This window comes from Ranitomeya imitator, chromosome 10 (assembly GCF_032444005.1).
Source record: "Ranitomeya imitator isolate aRanImi1 chromosome 10, aRanImi1.pri, whole genome shotgun sequence".
Classification (NCBI taxonomy): domain Eukaryota; kingdom Metazoa; phylum Chordata; class Amphibia; order Anura; family Dendrobatidae; genus Ranitomeya; species Ranitomeya imitator.
The window spans coordinates 60,274,881-60,298,988 of NC_091291.1; the positions used below are offsets into that span (position 1 = coordinate 60,274,881).

Below are 24,108 nucleotides of genomic sequence, written 5' to 3' on the forward strand. Positions count from 1 at the left end.
CAATGTCAGAATCACCAGGATCCATTGAAGCGTTCCAGAGTTATAACCTCATAAAGGGACAGTGGTCAGAATTGTAAAAATTGGCCCGGTCATTAACGTGCAAACCACCCTTGGGGGTAAAGGGGTTAACATTGGTCCGAGTGCAATCCGATTTTTTTTTTTTATCGGATTGCACTCGTCCGTTTTCCTCACAAGTGGAGATGAGCCCTAAGGCTGTTTCAAGATGCACAATAAGGAGTAACTTGAAGAAAAGTGGGCTCAATGATCGAGTCGCCAGAAGAAAGCCATTACTGTGCAAATGCCACAAATTAATCTCACCTACAATATGCAAAACAGCACAGAGAAGCCTCAAAACTTCTGGAATAAGGTTATTTGGAGTGTTGATACCAAAATTGAACTTTATGCCCACAACCATAAACGTTACATTTGGAGAGAAGTCAACAAGACCTATGATGAAAGGAACACCATTCTTACTGTAAAGCATGGAGCTGGATCGCTGATGTTCTGGGGATGTGTGAGCTCCAAAGGCACAAGCAACTTGGTCAGAGTTTAAGGAAAGATGAATGCAGCACATTATCAGCAAATACTGGAGGCAAATTTGCACACATCAGCACGGAAGCTGCGCATTGGATGTACTTGGACGTTCCAACATGTCAATCCAAAACACAAGGCCAAGTCGACCTGTCATTGGCTATAGCAGAATAAAGTGAAGGTTCTTTAGTGGCCATCTCAGTCTCCTGATATCCATATCATTGAGCCACTTTGGGGAGATCTCAAGTGCGCAGTTCATGTTAGACTGCCCAGGAATTTACAGGAACTGGAGGCTTTTTGCCAAGAGTTGGCAGCTTACCATCTGAGAAAACAAAGAACCTAATCTACAACTACCACAAAAGACTTTAAGCTGTCATTGATGTTAGAAGTGGTAATACATGGTATTAAGAAATGGAGTATGTGAACTTTTGATCAGGGTCATTTGGATGTTTTGAGTTGTCATTATGATGTAAAAAGAGAAAACAGTAGTTTGACAATAAAATGGCTTCACCCAACCACTAACAATGAGTGGAGAAAAAGTATTGGTGTTATTCATATTCTCTGAAAAAAGGCCAAGAAAGCACATACCTTGCACATGTGCGTGGCTTTTTTCCCTTACCCCATTGATTCTCTGAATCCGGGTGTACGCATCCTAGCTTCATAGGCGTACTGCGCATGATCAGAAGTTCAGAAGACTTGTGTTCATGCACAATGCACCTCTCTGAAGCGGGACGCATACACCCTGCTGCAGAGGATAAATGATGGAAGTTTTCTCACCCACATAGTCTTGATGACATGCTAAATGGGGCGACTAGTCTGGGGACCCTAAAGCCCCATCGAATAGTCGAAAGCCTTGTGTCATCATAAATGGACGTTAGAAATGCCTATTCTAAAGATCTATTTGTGGGGATATGGGGGACTTGACAGGTTCCGTTTAATACTTTGTTTAACTAAATTGTGTTCTCTCTTAGTCGTTCTCCAAGGCATGAAAAGAAAAAGAAGGTTCGTAAATATTGGGATGTTCCACCTCCTGGATTTGAGCACATCACCCCGATACAGTATAAAGCCATGCAAGGTAATTACATTTAGAAGTATTAGAAGTTAGTCTGTTTAAATGGTCTTATTTCAAATTCTAAAATATATTTAAAACTATTGCATTTGTACCAGTGAAATGTATGCAGTTAACTTTTCAGTGCTTGGAGAACCTGTCATCAGGATTTCACACCCCAAACTAATGATATGTATATAAAGGAGCTTTCATGCTAGGGTAAATCTTACCTACCTTGTAGAAATATCTTGCTGATATAGTGAAATCCATAGTTGAAATTTTGTTATAGTTAACCTGTCAAAGTACAAGCACCTGGTGTAACCTGGCGTGGCCAAACGGGTCAGTGAACCATCTCACAATACTTGTTTTCTTACTTTGCCTACTTCCCCCCCACTTATTTTGATTAACAGATCTGCCTTTACAGAGCCAGAGAAGGGGAGAGGTGGACTGGGAAGGTGTATTGAACTATTTAGCCACAGCAAGGGTACAGTAAGTGCCAACATTCCCTTTAATGAGTTGCAAGTGTGGCAGGTGGCCAATGCACATGCAGAACCTTTCCTTTCCCAACCCCACAAATTGCCTTCTTCCTGTCTCTGCTTGCTTGACTGGTCACTCATGCTCAGTTACTTGTCAGTCAGAGAGCGAGGGTTAAAAACGGGGAAGCAAAAAAGCTCTCAGGCCCACTTCACTGCACTTAGTGCCTTGCAAAAGTATTCGGCTCCCTGGAACTTTTCAACCTTTTCCCACATATCATGCATCAAACATAAAGATACCAAATGTAAATTTTTGTTGAATAATCAAGTGGAAAACAATTGTGACGTTGAACCAAAATTATTGGTTATTTTAAATTTTTGTGGAAATTCAAAAACTGAACAGTGGTGCGTGCAATATTATTCGGCTCCTTCAACTTAATACTTTGTTGAGCCACCTTTTGCTGCGATTTACAGCTGCAAGCCGCTTGGGGCATGTCTTACCAGTTTTGTACATCGAGAGACTGAAGTTCTTGCCCATTCTTCCATGGCAAACAGCTCGAGCTCAGTGAGGTTTGATGGAGATCGTTTGTGAACAGCAGTTTTCAACTCTTTCCACAGATTCTCGCTTGGATTGAGGTCTGGACTTTGACTTGGCCATTCTAACACCTGGATACATTTATTTGTGAACCATTCCATTGTAGATTTTGCTTTGTTTGAGCTCATTGTCTTGTTGGAAGACAAATCTCTGTCCCAGTCTCAGGTCTTTTGCAGACTCCAACAGGTTTTCGTCAAGAATGGTCCTGTATTTGGCTCCATCTATCTTCCCATCAGTTTTAACCATCTTCACTGTCCCTGTTGAAGAAAAGCAGACCCAAACCATGATGCTGCCACCACCATGTTTGACAGTGGGTGTGTGTGTTCAGGGTGATGAGCTCTGTTGCCTTTTCGCCAAACATATCGTTTGGCATTGTTGCCAAAAAGTTTGATTTTGGTTTAATCTGACCAGAGCACCTTCTTCCACATGTTTGGTGTGTCTCCCAGGTGGCTGGCTTCTTGCCTTTCTTCCGTACCCCTTAGACTATGTTCAAATCGCCCCAAATAAAACAATTAAAAAAAAATCAAACATACACATTTTGTTATAGCTGCATTCAGAATTGCCTGATCTGTCAATATAAAAAAATTACCCGATCGCTATATGGCATAACGAAATGGACAAAACACTAGAATTACAATTTTTTATTTTTTTTGGTCTCCGCATCATGGCATTAAAATGCAATAACGGGCAATCATAAGATCGTATCTGCACCAAAATAGTATTAAAACCGTCAGCTCGGCACTCAAATAGGCCCTCTAACAGAGACAGCATGAGCCGATAATGGGAGAATAGTCTCATCATCCGGTGCCTGTGTTCAATTGAAAAAAAAAAGAAAATTAAAATTCACTTACAAAATGCATACTCACTGAACACTTAATCCCCAATGCCTGTGTCTCCTGCAAACAATTAAAATAGTAAACCATCATATACTCTCCTTTCCACCGTAGTCCATTTAATACTGAGTGTCCTACGTCTATCTCACCAGGCCGCCGGTGATGCACTGCAGGAGCGATCACCTCCTGTCCGTATATCACTGAGCTGTCGTGGGCGTTCTCCGGAGTTCATCAGCTGATCAGCTCCAGTGCTGTCAATTACAGCACTGCTGCATGCAAAAGTTGTCACGCAGCAGTGCCGTAAGTGATGGCAACAAAGCTGATGAACTCCGGTGAATTCTCAAGGCGGATCAGTGATATACTGCAGGAGCGATCACCACCTGTCAGTGTATTGCCGTCGGCCAGGTAGAGCAGTGACATCTCCCGATGTGACTGGTCTACATCTGAGATCGCCGTGGGACACTGTATTAAATGAACTACGTTGGACAGGATAGTATTATATTTTGGCTAATTATTTTCTTGATTGTTTGCAGGAGACGAGGGTGTCGGGGATTAGGTGTTCAGTAAGTATGGTAAATTTAGGTTCAGTAAAGTTGTCTGGGTGATTATTTCAAATAAAGGACTTTTATTCTGGCCTTGTCTTTATTTACTATGTAATTATAGGATTAGTAAGGGATAGATGTCTTAAGGTACCGTCACATTTAGCGACGCTGCAGCTACACCAACAATGATGCCGATCGCTGCAGCGATGCTGTGTGGTCGCTGGAGAGCTGTCACACAGACAGCTCTCCAGCGACCAACGATCCCGAAGTCCCCGGGTAACCAGGGTAAACATCGGGTTACTAAGCGCAGGGCCGCGCTCAGTAACCCGATGTTTACCCTGGTTACCATTGTAAATGTAAAAAAAAAAAAAAACACTACATACTTACCCTTCCGTGTCTGGTCATGTCCCTCGCCTTCAGCTTCCAGACAATTTTGCGTTCAAAAAGTCAAAAGGTGCTCCTTCCCTTCTGAGCCCTGTTGTGTGCCCAAACGATGGTTTTCCCCCACATATGAGAGGTTTTGGCGTATTCTGGAGACATTGCACAACACTTTATGTTGTCCAGAAAAAAAATTGGGTCGTGAAATGTTTATGGGGAAAAAAGTTAAATGTTCATTTTTTATTTTTTTTATTCCCCCTTCCACAGAGGTGGAGTTTTTAGAATGGTGTTAATTTTGGGTATGTTATGTCATAAAGGCCCCTCAATGTCGCGTCAAATGTGAAATGATCCCTTAAAAAATGAGAGAATCACCGGTCAAATTTAAAGGGAACCTGTCACCCCCAAAATGGAAGGTGAGCTAAGCCTGCTGTCATCAGTGGCTTATCTACAGCATTCTGTAATGCCGTAGATAAGCCCCCAAAGTATACTGAAAGATGAGAAATACAGAATGCTGTAGATAAGCCCCTGATGCCGCTGGGCTTGGCTCACCTAAGATTTTGGAGGTGACAGGTTCCTTTTAACTCTTCTAACTAACAAACAATATCAAAAATTGTGCTGAAGTCCGCAAGGACAGGGTCTTCTCCCCTCTGTACCAGTCTGTCATCGTAAATTTGTGTACTATAAATATCTATAGCCCTGTATGTAACCCCTTTCTCATGTACAGCACCATGGAATTAATGGTGCTATATAAATAAATACATGTGGGAAATGTTATTTATTAACTATTTTGTGTCGCATAACTTTGGTTTAAAGGCATAAAAATAAATAGTTTAAAATTTCAAAATTTTCTTCTCTTTTTTTCTCCACAAGTCATATCGAACAAATTTTTACCACAATCATGAAGTACAATAAGTCACGAAAAAGCAGTCTCCAAATCACTAGGGTTAGTGATGAGCAAGTGTACTCGTTGCTCGGGTTTTCCCGAGCACGTTTAGGTGTTCTGAGTATTTGTTAGTGTTCGGAGATTGTTTTCATTGCCTCAGCTGAATGATTTACAGCTATTATCCAGGCTGTGTACATGTGGGGGTTGCCTGGTTGCTAGGGAATCTTCACATGTAATCAAGCTGGCTAGTAGCTGTAAATCATTCAGCTGCCGTAATGAAAACGAAATCTCCGAACCCTAACAAATACTCGGAGGTCACCCTTGCGTGCTCGGGAAAACCTGATAAGTGAGTACACTCGCTCATCACTAACTAGGTTCTGTTGAAGCTTTCCAGAGTTAACTCATAAAGTGACTCTAGTCAGAATTGTAAAATTTGGCCTGGTCAGGAAGGTGAAAACAGGCTTGTGGTGTGAAGGGGTTAAAGACTCATTGCCAGGTCATTTTTACCACACACGGCATGAATATAAAACCACAGTGTCATTCAAAACTGCTACTCATCCCACAAGGAGTCATAAATATGGCTGTATTAACGGATGAATAAATAAGGGGAAGAAAGAACAGCACAAAAGTGGTAAAACTCCCTGATTCTTCAGGGATTCATATAATGGATATTGAAGTATTTAATCCCTCACATTCATGCTGCCTTTCTTGAATTTTGTTTCAACAGCTGCAGGTCAAATTCCGGCTACAGCGCTACTTCCAACAATGACACCTGATGGTCTAGCTGTTACTCCAACTCCAGTGCCTGTTGTGGGTAGTCAGATGACAAGACAGGCCCGTCGTCTTTATGTTGGAAATATTCCCTTTGGCATTACTGAGGTACTAAGGTTTCTAAACATGTTAAAATTCTAATTTTTCTCGCCTATGGTTCTTTTTTTGTTTGCCTGTCCTAAATTAAATATTTACCTTGCATCACAGTTATGCATAAGTAGTTTGGGATTTTTTTATTTACTTTTTTTGCATTCCGTCTTTAAAATCTTAAGGTATCCAGACTTTTTAGGCTTTATCTGGTTTGTGTTGTCACCTGTGTGACACATGGTGCTGCAAAATATTCACTAAGAATGTGCTAATCTGGAATAAACTTTCACAGGTAGGTTTGAAAATATAAATTCATCCAAATCCACTTGCAACCGATATTTATTGCTAGGCACACAGGTTTTTTTTTTAAAGTATGGATTTCGGTGTTTCCTTTTTTTTTACTTCTGGAAATGGTAACAGTTTTAGACAAAGGAAAGAAGTCCCCTGGCCCTGCAAACTGTATGTATTGCCTGTTTCAAAGTTTGACCAAATTATACTGCGGTTAGTTTGGTGTTTACAGAAATTAGTAATTGGTCTTTGTAAACTTTTTGTTAAGCAAACTTTGAATAAAACCCTTTCCATTTGAAAAAAAACAAGATCAAAGAGTTGTTTCCATTTCTTTTTAAAGTGAAAATTGTGGGGCTGAAATCCCTTCGTAGCAAAATAAGTTTGCTACCATCATGAAAGGCAAGTAGGACAATCTAGATCTTACAAATGCTCTTTTTTTTTTTTAATAGTAACAGGTACATCAAGCCTTCTTTTTTTTTTTTCTCTTTTCACAGGAAGCAATGATGGATTTTTTCAATGCTCAGATGCGCCTTGGTGGATTGACACAGGCTCCCGGAAATCCTGTCCTTGCAGTCCAGATAAACCAGGATAAAAATTTTGCCTTTTTAGAGGTTAGTGAAAATTAAGTGTAGTTGAGTGCTTTATTTTGTAATCATTTGATAAATTTGCCATTCTTTAACAAGCATACTGAAGATATTGCACCCGCTATTTGTTTTCAGTTCCGTTCTGTTGATGAGACAACACAGGCTATGGCTTTTGATGGAATTATTTTTCAAGGACAGTCATTAAAGATTCGCCGCCCACATGATTACCAACCTTTGCCTGGTATGTCTGAAAACCCATCTGTGTATGTTCCAGGTAAATCTTAAATTTTCTTATTTGTACTAAACTTTTTTTTTTTTAAATTATATAGTTGTGTACTTGCCTTAAATAATTGAAAGAAAAACTTTTTTCCCTGTTTTTAACCCCTTCCTGCCTGCTGACGGGATAGTACGTCAGCTGGCAGTATCCCCCGCTTTGAGGTGGGCTCCAGCGGTGAGCCCACCTCAAAGCCACGACATGTCAGCTGTTTTCAACAGCTGATATGTGCTCGCAATGGGTGCGAGCGGAATTGCGATCCGCTCAACCGCTGCCGGCCACGCGGCTGAAAATGCGCGCACTGCTGATCCCCGTCACATGATCGGGGGTCATCGGTGGGTTGCCATCATAACCAGAGGTCTCCTGAAGACCTCTGATTGTTGATGACTGACTGAGTGCCACCCTGTGGTCGGCGCTCTTAGCAATGCTGTAATTCAGCTACATAGAGGTGATCTGTGCATCACCTCTAGGTAGCAGAGGCGATCTAGTAGTGGATGCTTCTAGCCTCCCATGGAGGCTATTGAAGCATGCCAAAATTTAAAAAAAGTGTTTAAAAAAAAAAAAAAAAAATATATATATATATATATATATATTTTGGGTGACGGTTTCGATTTTGTGTCCCAAGCGGATGTTTTTAATGATACCACTTGTGAAGATACGATGTATTGATAGCCCGTTATTGCATTTTAATGCAATGTCGTGGCGACCAAAAAAAAAAAATAAAAAAAAGGAATTCTTGCGTTTTGATTTTCTTTTTCGCTACTCAGTTTAGCGATCAGGTTAATATTTTTTTTATTGATCGATTGGGCTGGATAGAATGTGGCGATACCAAATATGTGTAGGTTTAATTTTTTTTCTTTTGTTTTATTTTGATTGGGGCGAAAGAGGGGTGATTTGAAATATATGTAAATATATATATATATATATCCCTGAGGAAAGGAAGAATGTAGATTTGATCATACCAGCTTCTCAGGCTGCCCTCACATGTGAACACAATTCTGTCTGCAGCCTAAATTTACAACTTTGGTCTGAGGTCAGGTTTCTAGACCGGCCTTCCAGGTTAATATCATAATTGTGGTCTGTTTTATTGGGCCTTCCGCTCTACTAATGAATATATATTATTTTCCTCTGGAGACTCTTGTGAGGTGGTTCCCAGGGATAGCTAACCCTCAAGTCACAATTAGCATCTCCCCTTCAAGCACTAGGGGGTGTCAAGCGTTCCTTTCTTCTTGGCCTTAGCCAGACCTCCTGGTGGGATATAGAGACAGAATTTCTACTAGTCCCAAGGAAGTACCTATTAACACCTAGGTGCGACTTGCCTTCAGGACAGATGTTACATTATCACTAGTCACACATATAACCCTAGACATATGTCCCTACACACACACACACACACACACACACACACACAATATTTCAACACAAAGTGGAACAACTGATACAACAGATTACACACCATAATAGAAGACTCTCTCCACAATTAACAATTCTAGCAATAGGGATAAATGATATCCCTATTGCAGATCATAGCAATAGCAGATCATTTAATTAATTCCCATTGGAAAAGGAAAGATCATCCAAAATGGGACATCATAGAAAGAATAGCTACACGTATACGAGTTTAATTACACCATAAGGCACAATAGATTTCCCAAATATTCTAAAAATTGGGCCCCCTGGCATAAAAAATTCACAACACCATTCACCTAGTCTCTAATCACAGGAGAGAAGGAAATTGGGGAAAGGGGGGAAAAAGTCCTGGGGAGGCTGATGAGGATCCCTCATTTGCAATGAGAGAATAAACAATTGCAAAAGAAATGTAGGCTTGGAATACAAGAATTTGTTTTATTAAGGGTAAGTTTACACAGGGCGTTTTTGCTGCTTTTTATGCTAATTTTCAGCTGCTTTTTACAGTACCAGCAAAGCCTATGTGATTTCAGAAATCTCATGCACACACTGGTTTTTTGTGTGATCAGTATTTTGTGCTTAGCTGCGTTTTTTGGACAGAGGATGTCACTACTTTCAGCGTTTTTTTTTTTTTTTTTTTGTTTTCCATCCATTGATTTGATTGGATGGTGAAAAAACGCTGCAAATACGCAAGGTTGACTTTTCTTGCAACCCCTTTTCTGCAGAAAATGTCACGTCACACTCTGCACCATCTAGATGACAGGCTGCAAGATGCGTCCATGCAGCCTGTCTTCCAGCAGAGCGGACCCAAACCCTATTCACTTGAATGGGGGGTCCGACATTAGTGTTTGACATGCTGTCATGTGCAAGACAGCATCGCAAACACCGCTTCTGATCAGCGGGAAAATCCTCCCCACCGGTCAGATCAGCCATTCCCACACTGTCAGAAGACAGCTGGAGCGCTCAGCTGTGATTGGAGGTGTAAACTTCACCTCCGGTCACTGGTGTCACAAGATGGGACTACTGCTTCTATCATCTGACACTTACAGCCACTAATTACAGTGAGAACAGGAAGGGCGGATGGGAGTTTTCATCTGCATCTCCTGCTCTATAAATAAATGATAAAAAAAAAAACGGTGTGGGTTCTTCCCTAATTTTGATAACCAGCCAGAAAAAACTCACAGCTGGGGGCTGCAACCCTCAGCAAGGCTTATCAAGAATAGAGGGGTCCTCACGTTTTTTTTTTTTTTTTTTTAATTATTTAAATAAATAGCTAAATGAACAGTGTGGGGTACCCCCCATTTTTGACAACTAGCCTTGCTAAAGCTCACAGCTTGGGGCTGGTATTTTCAGGCTGGTAAGGGGCCATTGATATATGCCCCCCCAGCCTAAAAATAGCAGCCTGCAGCTGCCCAGAAAAGGTGCATCTATTAGATAACTATCGTTGACGTCACTGAGCCTGCACTCCCTCACAGCCTGACCTAAGGTAACCTCTGGACCGTGGGAAAATGCCAGGGAAGAGGTTACCGCAGGTAATCTTCCGAATTTTCGAACTAGAAGGATTTGTGCACACGTTGCTAATTTTGCTGCTTGGCTGCTGCGCAGCAGTTTTCCATGAGTTTACAGTAGCATGTAAACCTATGGAAAACAAAATCGTCAGTGCACATATGGAAAAAAACATTCGGAAACGCAGCATTGTTTATTCCGCAGCATGTCAATTCTTTGTGCGGATTCCGCAGCGGTTTACACCTGCTCCATAATGGGAATCCACAGGTGTAAAACACAGGGTGAAATCCGCACAAAAAATGCATAAAATCCGCAGTTAATCTGCGGATTTCTCAAAACAGGTGCGGAAAAATCCGCAGAGGTTTCTTCTACGTGTGCACATACCCTCAGACGTGCTTTTTTTCCCCAAAAAATTGAGGAAAATGGGGGGCTGCGTCTTATAGTTCGAACGCAGGCTTACCGGTTGGTTACGAGTGTGGTGGCAGCAGAGGTGCGTCGATGCTGAGCCACGATGGGCGGTACGATGTGTGTCTGAGCAGGGTCTCTTCCTCAGGTGAGGTGACGCCGCAGCCCCGTGTCCACGGAGAGCAGAACCGGGTGAATCACGGGTTTCTCGGTGGCGGCGGCCATCTTCCTGAGGCTGCGAGTCCGCAGATTGAGTTCTCTGCTTCCGTGGGCTTCAGGAAAATAGCTGCGGGAGGCCACACGTGTGCAGGTTGAGATCTCCGCTTCAAGAAAATGGCCGCCGCGATCTCCATCTGCACACATGCTGCCTCCGCGGCCATTTTCCTGCAGCCCTGGGAAGTAGAGTACTCAATCTGCGCACGCGCGGCCTCAGGAAGATGGCCGCCGCCACAAAGAAACCAGTGATTAACCCAGCTCTACTGCTCGCCTTGGCCACTGGGCCCGCGGCATCCTCACGTGAGGAAGGAACCCTGTTCAAATGCACACCGTACCGCCCACCGTGCCTCAGCATCGCCACACTACTGCCGCATACCCCCATGGACACCAGGCCATAGCGTCGCCCACCTTAGCAGGAAGGGACCCACAGCCCATACCGAAAATCGGCACTGCCGACACCGGACTGGACTTATCCTGAGGAAGAGACCATGCCTCCTGTGACCCTGTTGAACCACCGCCAGCCCTCAGATAAGATACCTTAAATTCGGACAATTAGATGGGCCCCCATCTTATAAACTTATTTTTTCTGCTATTTTCACCCCAAAATTTGGGGTGTATCTTATGGTCAGGTGCCTCGGTCTGAATAATACGGTATCTTTTTAATCTACAGGACGGTTTTTTTTCTTTTTCCTGTGTGCACTCAACTTTATTGGCATGCACAAAGAGGGGAAAAAAAGCATCTATACCTTTTTGGCGCCGCTTCTTTCCTGCCATGATGATCAGGTTGTGCTGCAGAAAGAAAACACCGCACAAACTCCCTGTGTGAACTTGCCCTAAATGTGTAATTATTAAAAACATAATTAGAGGTAAATATATTGGGTATTATTAGTGGGATATACAGTTGGTACAATTATTTTCTTTAATAGGTAATCGTATGTTTATAACTTTAAACAGATTTGTTTGGTTTTTTTTTTCAGAAAATTAACTATACAGCATTTACTCCTGTTTTTATCCTAGATTTGGATATACCCATTAATTTACCCTTTTAATTACCCCCCTGCTTAATAAAATTTGCAGTTGTCCTTCTTACCCTTCCCCTGCCTATCCCATTACAATAAATGTCTTAAGTATAGTAAAATATTGAGAGAAGACTCTTAAAAGATAGAAGTGATATGCTACATATACAGCTATTTCTCTGTCGCTTCATTGGGGGACACAGGAACCATGGGTGTATGCTTCTGCAAATAAGTTAGCTCCTCCTCTGCAGTATACACCCTATCGACAGGAAGTAGGATATTCAGTTTAGCTTAGTGTCAGTAGGAGGTGAACACGGGTCTTTCATTAGACCCATATATACCTCAGTGTGCGTCATTTGTTTTCAGGTTTCCGGAGGGATACAGGGTGAACGGTCACTCCTGTACTCCCACAAAGAGACTGAGTACGGCGTGTACTGCCACCCTGTATCCTCATACGTCTAGTCGGCAGGACCCCAGCCCTTAACACAGAAGCGTGTTGAGGTGATTCGGCCCCCGTCTCCCACCCACTCGCCCACCAGAGCCCGTCTGAGGAGACGCGGACGTCCCACTATGCTGGATCATCAGACGTCCGATCATGGATTGGGAGTCTCTCTCTCTCCCCCCCCACAGGTACAGAGTGAAAGATAAGAAGATCACAGAAGAAAGAAGATCAGGAAAAAGAGTCCTTTATTTTAACAGCGTGCCCTTTCATTCAGGTAACCTTTGCAGCAGTTTTAGGGCTCTCCTCGCCGCCCCCCCCCCACCCCCCCCCCCCCGTGCTTCGGTGGTCATCTGATGTAATCTAGGTCCCGGATTCTTCCGGGCCTAGCTGCAGAGTGGGGCATCAGGGGTCTTTTCCCCTTTAATTTTGGGGGTATTGGGGGCTGCAGGCGTTGTTTTGCAGCGTTTTTCAATCCTCCGGGCAGCTTCCGCATCCTCCAGCGGTCACCAGCTCTAATTTAGGTCCCGGCTTCACTCGGGCCAAGCTGCAGGGCTGGCTCTGCCCCTCTTCTTCCTGCTTTTTGGGCGGGCTTTTCTTCCGCCTAGCTTAGTCAGCTCCTTCCTGCCGGTACTTAGCTCTGCCACCGGCGCTTAGCTCCGCCCCTCTTCCAGTGACTTAGCTCCACCCCCTTTTCCTGTCTCAGAGCAGGCTTTTCAGCATGTGCCTCTGCAGTGTGCGCCTTTTCACTCCTGGACCTGGGCACCCTCTTGTGACTGCCATTTTTCCTCTTGGTGGATCCAGATTGTACCTTTTTTCCTGTGGAGCCGCCTCTTCCTGGCACAGCAGCCCTACAGTCTGGAGCTGAATACAGGACGACTGCACGTACTGTGAGTAGCTGCTCTGCAGCCCGACACTCTCCTCGGCTCTCCTGTCCCCTAACCTTCTGGCATCGCTTAATGGGTCTGCTCATCATGCCTAATTCTAAGGGAGAGCGCTCTCGTCCTCCCACCTCCTCTTCTTCTTCTGCTGCTGCTCTCATGAAACACTTTGTGCGCCCTTTGTGCAAATGCAGGCTCCCTTCAGGTCAGTTCTCTCCCCTCTGTCAGGACTACAGCAGCCCCCCTGTGACCACCTCCTAGGAGTGCCCTTCTGTCCCAGGTGGAAGTGAGGCCCTATTCCAGTGTGGGCTTCCTGTCCTAGGCCGTAGTGGATCTCACCAAGGTGTCCCAGACCCTGGTGTCCATACTTGATAGGTTGCCCCTCCCGACTTCCGTAGTTGCTAGTGGGTCACAGGAATCTCCGTCTGGGCCTTCCAACGCAGGCCGCAAGGGATCCAGACAGGAGCACCGTTTTAGGTCCTCTTCCCGCTCCATCTCGCCCCCTGGTCCTTCCCAGCAGTCTGCCTCTTCCCGATCCTCCTCTCTTGAGCCAGGCGAGGTGTTTTCGGATGCACCATCAGAGGATGATTCAGACCTTGTTTCGGAACAAACCTCCTACATGAGGGATATGGTCCAGAGCTTCATTGTTGCAGTCAACCACATCTTTAGCACCAAGGACACCTCTACGGAACCTGCAGATCAGGCGGTTTAGTTTTAGACTGTCTAAACCACCTTCTAAGGTCTTTTCTCCTCATAAAGAATTTGAGGAGGTACTTTCCAGGGAAAGAAAAACCGACCAGGCACTTTCAAAGAGGGAAGCGCCTCTGTGTCCTGTATCTCTTTTCTCCTGAGCTCACCGCCAACTGGACAGCTTCTCCGGCAGCAGACCCGCCAGTTTCCAGACTGTCCACCTACACGGTCCTCCGGCATACTAATGGAGCATCCCTCAAGGATGCCAATGACAGAAATATAGAATAATTTGCAAAATCAGCCTTCGAAGCAGGCGCTTCTACATTATGTCTGGCTTTTGCCTCTGCTTGGGTCTCGAAATCCATAGCCAGATGGACCAAACAAATCAGTAAGGGCATTGTTGCTGGAACTCGAACGGAAGATCTGGCGGATCTCGCCGACCAGATTTCTCACGCAGGGAACTACTTGGTTTCTGCCTCCTTGGATGCCATGTCTTGCGCAGCTGAGGCGTCCAGCAATATCATGGCTATACGTCGGACTATTTGGCTTAAGGCCTGGCAGGCAGATCTGTCGTCAAAGTCCCTTTCCAGCCTGCCTTTCCAGGGGTCACTTCTGTTCGGCCTCATGTTGGACCAAATTATCAAGGACGCCATCGGGGGCTCAAGTTCCTTTCTTCCCCAGTGCAAATCTCGCCACCCTCCTCCAAAGCGCAGTTTCGGTCCTTTGACAACAACAGAGGAGGTTTCCCACCAGCAGAGGCCGCAGTCTCGCCAGGTTAGGAAGAAGGTTTCCTTTAAACCCACCCCTAACTGGCATTCTAGTAAATCCCAAGGTTGATCCTCCAGACCCCTGGACAGGGCAGATATTCCTTGGCATGACTCGTACCGAGAGATCAGTGTATCTCCCAGGCTGGGGGGTCGCATCCTTTTTTTTTTTTTTTTTTTTTTTTTTTTTTTGAGACTTTTGGCTCGCCTTAGTGGAGGACGCAAGGGTCAGGGAGGGTGTATCCTCAGGATACAAAATAGAGTTCGATTAGTGACCCTGAAATTGATTCTTTGAATCCCGTCCCCTAAGAGATCCTTCTCTGGTTCTGGGTTTCTTTGCATCCATCGCCTCCCTTCTCAGTTTGAGGGTAATCGCTACCTTCCCAGACCGGGAACGTTTCACAGGTTTCTATTCGAACTTGTTTGTGGTGCCGAAAAACAAACAAAACGGCGTGGTTCGGCCCATCCTGGATCTCAAGTTACTGAACATAGACCTCCATAGACCTCCAAGACGCTTATCGCCATGTTCCTATTTTCCCAGGGCATCAGATACCCGCGTTTTGCGATACAGCATGACAGTTTCCAGTTTGTCACCCTGCCGTTCGGACTCGCAACTGCTCCCAGGCTTTTCACAAAAATCATGGCAGCGTCGATGGCCATTTTGTAGATCAGAGGTTTAGTGCTCTTGCCGTATCTCGACGATATCCTCATAAAGGCTCGTTTTTTTTCCTGGTCACAGTTTGTGCTTCCCTTTGTTTTTCTCCCCTTCTTCCCAGGCTGTTGAAGATCAAGGCGAATGGCGTGCCGGTCATTCTGATCTCACCGGATTGACCCAGAAGGTCTTGGTTCGCAGAGTTAGTCAGTCTTCTCACCGATGCCCCCTGGAGACTCTCAGACAGGCCAGATCTTCTGTTCCAAGGACCGATCTGCCACCAGAATTCTCATTCGCTCAATTTAACGCCATGGCTGTTGAATCTGCGGTTCTGAGAGCGTCAGGATTTTCTGATCGGGTGATTCACACCATGATCCAGGCTAGGATGCCATCATCTTCCTGTCTTCCTGGGTCTATTATCGGACCTGGAAAGCCTTTTTCTGCTGGTGTGAGTCTAATGACATTCCGCCGATGTCCCTTTCTCTCCCTTCCATTCTGGCATTTCTCCAGGCAGGACACTGACGCTGGCCTTGCCCTTAGTTCACTAAAGGGTCAGGTATCCGCCCTTTCCATTCTTTTCCAGAAGACCTTCGCTTCCCGCTCTCAGATCAGAACCTTTCTTCAAGGAGATGCGTATGCGGCTCCTCCGTACCGGACCCCTGGGACCTCATTCTTGTTCTGGAGGCCCTGAGGGGTTCTTCCTTTGAACCTCTCCGGGAGGTTTCCCTGTCCGTTGTGTCCTGGAAGGTGGTGTTTCTTGTGGCAATCACCTCCATTAGGCGCGTCTCGGAGTTGGCGACACTTTCCTGTCGCCCCCTTTCTTGGTTCTTCACCAGGATAAGGTGATTTTGCGACCTCCGCCTGCCTTCCTTCCCAAAGTAGTTTTCACCTGAATGACAGTGTTGTTCTCACTTCCTTTTGTCCTGCTCCGACTCATTCTCTGGAGCATTCACTGAACAGGTTTGGTCCTCACCACTCTGACCAGGACTATCTGGCTAGGACCACCCCCTTTAGGAAGACTACTCTCTATTCGTCATTCCAGATGGTGCGCGAGGAGGCTTGCCGGCCTCCAAGGCTACTATTGCTCGCTGGATCAGAACTGCTATTTCGGAGGCTTACCGGGTCAAGAACAAAGTGCCTCCCATTGGGATTGAGGCTCACTCTACCCGGCAGTAGGTGCCTCCTGGGCAGTACACCATGGGGCATCTACCCTACAACTTTGCAAAGCGGCAACCTGGTCTTCCATTCACACGTTTGCCGAGTTTTATAAGGTCCATACCTACGCTTCGGAAGACGCCAGCCTAGGCAGAAGAATCTCACGTACGGCAGTAGCGAGTTCTCCGACCTGAATGGAGTTTTCTGCTGTTCCCTCCCCAGGGACTGCTTTGGGACGTCCCATGGTTCCTGTGTCCCCCAATGTAGCGATAGAGAAACAGGATTTTTTGTTGCTTACCGTAAAATCTGTTTCTCGGAGCCTTCATTGGGGGACACATCACCCTCCCAAGTTGAACAGCTCTGTTTTATTGCGTTATATTGTTTGAATTTCCTATCTTTTACATGGTGCTTCTCCTACTGCTTTCTCACTAACTGAATATCCTACTTCCTGTCGGTAGGGTGTATACGGCAGAGGAGGAGCTAACTTTTTTTTTTTTTTTTTTTTTTGCATAGTGTCAGCCTCCTAGTGGCAGCAGCATACACACATGGTTCCTGCGCCCCCCCAATGAAGGCTCCGAGAATGATTTTGCAGTAAGCAACCAAAAATCCTGTTTTGTTTTTTTTGTTTGTTTCCCCCCCCCCCCCCCCCCCCTTTTTGGAAAAAATTTAAAAATTATTGAAACAGAAAAGTTCCCTATAAATCCCCCCCCCCCCCCCCTATACAAATGCAATTCCTAATGGCTGAACACTCACTTAGCCATCTGCTCTCTCCTACCTTCCTCAAACACAAATGCTTTGCTAGGCTGAGGGCTGTTTTCAAAAGGGAGAGAAATGTTTTGGAGGTCTGACATCAACACACAGATCGATAATTAACCTCTTCTCTCCAGATCACCCTTCCCGACCAGGTCAAATTTTACAATTCTAACCAGTGTCTATGTGGTAACTCGTCACTGTATCTCCGTGATCCTTAGACTGGCTTTTCCTGACATGTTGTACTTCATCTTGGTGATAAATTTTGAGCAATATGATTTGCGTTTATTCATGAAAATCTAAAAAATTTTACAAAAAAAAATATGAAATGTCAACAAAATTTTCAAAACAAATGTTTTTAGGGAAAATATCACTTTGGAAGTCTCTTTGAGGGGCCTATGTGACAGAAAATACCGAGAAGTGACATTTCAAAAACTACGCTACCCTGAAAACCACAATCAAGAAGTTTATTAACGCTTTCGGTGCTTCACAGCAATTAAAGCGATGTGGAAGGAAAGCATGAAAATTTTACTTACCCACAATAATGCCTTAACCCCAAATTTTCACTTCAGAAAATGTACCACCCAATTTATTGTACAATTTCTCCTGAGTACGCCGATACTCCCTCAATATGTGGTGGAAAACTGTTTGGGTGCACGATAGGGCTCTGAAGGGCAGGATCATCATTTGACTTTTTGAACTCAAAACTGGCTGGAATAGATTACGGACGCCATGCCGCATTTGCAGATCACCTGATATGCCAAAGCAGTGGATCCGCCCCAAGCTGTTTTCAGATGAAAGTAAATTTTTCATTTCATTTGGTAATCAATGTCCCAGAGTCTGGAGGAAGAGTGGATAGGCACACAATCCAAGCTGCTTGAGTAAGAAGTTTCCACAATAATTGTTTTTGGGAGTCGTGTCATCTGCTGGTGTAGGTCCACTGTGTTATATCAAGACCAAAGTCGGCACAGCTGTCTACCCGGAAATCTTAAAGCACTTCATGCCTCCCTCTGCTGACAAGCTTTATGGAGATGCTAATTTTTTTTTCTCCACCTGAACTTGGCACTTGTCCACACAGCAGTTCACCATAAATCAAATGAATAGGCACCAGAAATGTAGAATTAACGAATTGTTATCAAATTATAATTATATAAAACATAACCTTTAATGCAAATATCTAAAATTATTACACAAGATAATTCGCATATTGTCAACACCCCATTTGATATGGGTCTCCACATAAATGAGCAAAAAGGATGGAAGAAAGATGACCCTAGTAGGTTACTATGAATTCCATTCCTACCAGCGGAGGTTGGCACCCTTAAATCCTGCACAGTGGCTCCCCCGCTCATCGACGGCTCTCCCTTTCCCTGAATGACCCTATCAAGGGTGCACAAAGGCTGTGTGCACACGATGCGGATTTTTCCGCGCAGAAACTCTGCAGTTCCACAAAGTGACTTACAGTGCTATGTACATCAATAGAAAAAAAAAAAAGCTGTGCTAATGGTGCAGAAAAATCCGCATGAAAACCGCTGGGGATCAAAAGTAGCATGCTACTTCTTTTGTGCAGAACTGCAGCTTTTCTTACCCCATCCATTACAGAAATCCACATAGGTAAAAAAAAATGCAGAAAATCTGCATCAAATCTGCAACAAAAACGCACAAAATCCGCATTAAAAGCGCGTCCTATCCGCACCTGCGTTTTCTGCCAGGAGATGCGGATTTTGTGCAGAAAATTCTGCACCCCAATCCACAACGTGTGCACATAGCCAAAGAGATAGCAGTGTTGTATTGTACCATATGTTTTGTAATCAGGTATGTATGTAGGCTGAGTCCGTCCAGTGCGGAGATCCTGGAGATGTCACGGTGTTCCTGGCAGAGCTGCACGGCAGTGACATTTCGGCAGGGAGCGGTCGCCGGTGGTGTCCTGTCTCCGGGACCAGCGCTAGGCGAGTATGTCCCCTGGGCTCCTGTTCCGGGTAGGATGGTGTAACTGGGGGCTGTGTGTTCTGCGACGCAATTGGTGGCGCCACCCGGTGTGGTGCAGGCTAGCTGGCGTCCCACGCTGCTCTAAGCGCCGACAGGAAGCGCTGGGAGCCGGGGTGACGTCGGAGGCGGATCCCGCAGTTACTTCCGGGTTTTCGGGGTCCCGCGCATGCGCAGTGTATCCAAGATGGCGGCGCCCATCGGTAATTGCACGCCGCTGAAATTCAGACCCCGGAGATGACCTCCTGCACCTGGGGGGAGGGAGGCAGCAAATCGGGAGCGCTGAGCATATCTGCTGACCGGAGGAGGGGTTATATGAAGAACTCAGGATCGTGGGTCCTTCCTTCTGGCCTCATTTTGTGAGTTTGGAGGACGAGCATGAACAGCAGCCTGAGCTGCTGGAAGAGGTGTCTCAGAAGCCCAAAGGAAAGGAACACGACAGAATGAGTAGTGAATCTGGCCGCAAAAGCTCCTCAAGATAGGGGTCTGGAGCATCAGCCAGGAAGAATCCCCCTCATATTCTGGTTTTTTTTTTGGGCAGCCGCGGGTAAGTGATCTTCGTGAAAGTTTACCCAGTGATGTGATTCCCCCTCATATGTTTTATCATAGGGGATGAAGTGCATCAGTAAGGCGAAACACAGAGAATGTGGCATCTGCGGGGTTCCCTTACCTGATTCGTGCCCTAAAAAACTGTGCCCCCTGTATCCAGCAGACGGTGAGGTCTCAGGAAGGGGGAGGGGGTGAGAGCACTGTATCTACATAGATTAGATTGCCTTACTTGCCCCCTCAGGTAGCGGAAGAATCCCTTACTATGGCCGCAAGCCTGAAATAGATGGTCAGGATGGAAGTCAAGCAAATCCATAAAGGGCCTATCTCAAGCGGGAAGTTTTAAATATAAAGCTCCATTGTTCTCCGATTCATCAGCAGATGAGGATAGGGATGAAGTTTTCTCCGGCTCAGCTGCATCGTCCTCTACCTCGGACAAAGACACCGCTCGCTTCTGTCTACTCCTTGAGAGGATAGATAAGTTAGTTAAAGCAGTCAAAGGAACAATGGGCATAACAGAACCAAAACCCCAACTTTCCAAGGAGGAAATTGTTTAGTTGACTGGAGCAAAAGAAGCGTAGAGTTTTTCCGCTCAATGAAAAAATTCAAGAACTTATTAATGAGTGGAAGAAGCCTGAGAAAAAAGGTTCCTTACCACCAGCACAGAAACGCATGTATCCCTTTGATGACCCGGCAGTCATCAATTGGGAAAAAGCCCCTAAGTTGGATGCGGCAATAGCCAAAGTGGCAAAACTGGCCTCTCCCCTTTGAGGATATGGGAACCCTTAAGAACCCCCTTGAAAGGAAGGCGGATACTTTTCTAAAGGGTACCTGGGAAATGGCGGCCGGTTCCTTAAGACCTGCGGTAGCTTCAACCTGTACAGCCAGATCAATGATGGTTTGGCTGGATCAGTTAGAGACCCAGTTGAAAGGGAGCTTCCAGGGACTCTTCTTACTGCTTTACCGGTGATTCAGGAGGCAGCTGCCTTCTTGTCGGACGCTTCTATTGACTCCGTTAAAATGGCTGCTAGAGCAGCGGGACTCTCGAATGTGGCTAGGAGAGCCCTGTGGTTAAAATGCTGGCCAGGTGATATACATACGAGATCAAAGCTTTGTGCCATTCCGTGCAAAGGAGAATATTTATTTGGTCCCACCTTGGATGAACTCCTAGAGAAAGCAGGGGACGAAAAAAAGAAGTTCCCTTATCTATTTAGGTCCCATCGTCGTCCCTTTTATAAGAGGAGATTTGGTCGGGGAAGGAAGCGTGCCTTTTCACCTGTAAGAGATTGGTCTAGATGGGACGATAGACATAGAAGAGGTACAGGATATATGTTCCATCGTTCTACAAAGGCGAGAAAGAAGGAGGACAAATGACTAAGAATCCCGGTGGGGGGTAGACTATTGCATTTATATTCCGAATGGTCAGAGATCACAAATAGTGTTTGGGTACAAAACACTATTTCTCGGGGTCTCACGCTTGAGTTTATCCGTACCCCACGGGATAATTTTAAATTAACTCCTTTACGTTCTTCTCCCCTGGAACAATCTGCTTTAGAAGAGGTGTGGTCTCTTTGTGCTAAAAAAGTCCTTTATAGAGGTTCCAAAGTCTGATAGAGGAAAGGGGTTTTATTCTCCCCTATTTCTTATTCCGAAGCCTTATGAGACTTATAGGACCATTATAAATCTCAGACATCTTAATAGTTACCTGGTTAAACATACCTTTAAGATGGAGTCCATCAACTCAACAATAAAAATGCTGTTCAAAAATTGTTTTATGGTAGTAGTCGATTTAAAAGATGCCTATTATCATGTGCACATTCATGAAGAGTTCCAGCAATTCCTGAGGGTAGCAGTATAAATGGGGGGAGTAGTTCACCATTTCCAGTACAGAGCACTTCCCTTCGGTATAACTTCTGCCCCTAGAGTATTTACAAAAATAGTTGTGGAGGTTATGGCTCATATGCGGGAATCTCATCTTATTGTTCCCTACCTTGATGATTTCCTCATAGCCGGGAACTCAGTGGAACACTGTCTCAATTAGCGGTAACTAAAGTTAAATTGGAACACCTAGGCTGGATAATTAATTGAAAAATCCTTGTTGCAGCCCCTAAAAATTCAAAAATTTTTAGGGTTGTTAGATTCAACTACACAAGTGTCTCCTTCCAGAAAATAAATTTAAGTCATATTTAACATCCCGTATTAAAGGCGATCAATACACCCTCTATGTCCCTGCTGGGGTCCCTTACATCATGCATCACAGCAGTAATATGGGCACAATTTCATTCTAGGCCCTTTCAAAAATGTGTTGATTAATGACAAAATCTTGAGGGGTGTATTAAGGGAAAAAATAACCTTGAAACCGGCAACTATTGAATCCCTAAAGTGGTGGTTGGATAGGGATAATTTATCGGCAGGAGTTCCCTGGGTATTGGATATATCCTGGGTGATAACTACGGATGCTAGCTCCTCTGGGTGGGGTGCACACATGGATGACATGGTTGTTCAGGGACGATGGGAACCATACATAACGTCTTCATCCAGTCAGGGGGAATTACTGGCAATTGAGTTTGCAGTTAAAAAAAACTCCATGTATCTGCAGGGCCACCACATCAGGATCCTCTCGGACAACCAGGTGGCAGTCGCCTATATAAATCATCAAGGCGGAACACGTTCCGAGACTCTGATGCAGGTCACAGATCGCCTGTTCCAGATGGCAGAGACGAATTTTCAATCTTTGACTGCTCTCCACATCAGAGGAAAGGAAAATATAAAAGCGGACTTTCTCAGCCGCAATATACTAAGACACGGGGAATGGTCTCTAAATGGAGACATCTTCAATCAGATTGTCTGCCGATGGGGTCGGCCAGTGGTGGACCTATTTGCTACAAGAGACAACAAAAAAGTTAAAAAAAAAAAACTTTTTTTCTTTGAATCCCAGGGAAAATCTGCTGGCAGTGGATGCATTCCTCATAAAATGGTATTTTACTCTGGCCTACCCCTTCCCACCATTGAACCTGTTACCTCTAGTGGTGAGGAAAATCAGAGAGGATCATGCGAAGGTCATTCTGATTGCTCCTTTCTGGCCCAGGAGAACCTGGTTCGCATGGCTCAGAACAATGTCGGTAGGCGATCCCTGGGTGCTGCCAGACACTCCGAATTTACTTTTCCAAGGGCTGGTATTCCATCCACAAGTGAAGGGACTCCATTTAACGGCTTGGAGTTTGAGCGGTCATCATTAAAAAAATAAAGGCTTCTCCCCAAATTTGGTAGATGCCCTTTTTAAAAAGTAGGAAGCAGATAACAAGAATCTACTCCAGAACCTGGAGAAAGTTCCTGACTCAGATATCATGGAGTATGCTCACTTTCCCAGTAAAATAAAACACACCAAGATCATTGCATTGTTAAAACCTGGGAAACCTGAAGAAAATCCATCAAGCTACAGACCCATTGCTTTGAGTTGCCTATAAATCCCCACAGTTTTAAGCGTGGCCTGAAAACGCATTTGTTCAGACTGGCCTACCGCCTCAACGCATTAACCTAACTTTCCTTGTGTTGCCCATTCAAAAAACAAAACAAAAAAGCCATAATCGGGTTCCTCACATCATGCTCTCACACATTTCATGTAGTTAATATCCCTCTGTGTCTGTACTGTTACATACCTAGGCTATTAACTGGTTCATGCAGCTTTACATGAACACCCGATCATTACACTGACTGGTCCGAACAGCGAAAACAATAGTTACCAACCACCTCTCGTGTCTCCCTTTTTCCTATAGATTGTAAGCTTGCGAGCAGGGCCCTCACTCCTCTTGGCATGTATTTTGAACTGTGATTTTGTTATGCTGTAATGTCTATTGTCTGTACAAATGCCCTCTATAATTTGTAAAGTGCTGCGGAATATGTTGGCGCTATATAAATAAAATTAAAATTATTATTCTATAAGCTACTAGAACGCTTAATCTATAACTAGATCAATTCAAAATTTTTCATCTCAATATCCGTAGAGCTAGCTGGCTTTAGACCTGCTTAAAATTGCAGTGACCCAAGTTTTAGCCTTGACAACTCTAATTAAAGCTGAGTTTAAAAAAAAAAACAAAAAAAAAACAGGAAGGTTTCAGTGGCGTTCATTGATCTTTCTGCCGCATATGACACTGTGGAGGGAAGGGCTTCTATACAAGTTCCTGAAGGTGTTCCATGTAAGAAAATGATGTACCACTTGAATATGATTGCAAATCGTACCTTTCAACTTACCATGGGTGATTCCACCAGTTGTAAGAAAATCTTAAACAATGGATTGACCCAGGGATCAGTGCTGGCACCTCTCCTGTTTGCTTTGTACCTAGCTGACATTCCTGACACAATATCACTGAAATTGCAGATTTCTTTTTCATAAAAGATCTTAGTGTAA

General features: G+C 44.6%; 1 protein-coding gene across 2 annotated transcripts in view; it reads left to right on the forward strand.

Annotated features, from left to right (window-relative positions):
* The window catches only part of U2AF2 (U2 small nuclear RNA auxiliary factor 2), a 180,027-nt gene that overhangs the window by 68,739 nt on the left and 87,180 nt on the right, over positions 1-24,108 (forward strand). The window contains exons 3-6 of one of the 2 annotated variants that reach the window (XM_069743087.1): positions 1,503-1,606; positions 6,011-6,162; positions 6,924-7,040; positions 7,149-7,287. In XM_069743087.1, the coding sequence (XP_069599188.1) occupies positions 1,503-1,606; positions 6,011-6,162; positions 6,924-7,040; positions 7,149-7,287 (512 nt within the window). The remainder of the gene's footprint in view (positions 1-1,502; positions 1,607-6,010; positions 6,163-6,923; positions 7,041-7,148; positions 7,288-24,108) is intronic. The other variant, XM_069743088.1, reaches the window with a different exon arrangement.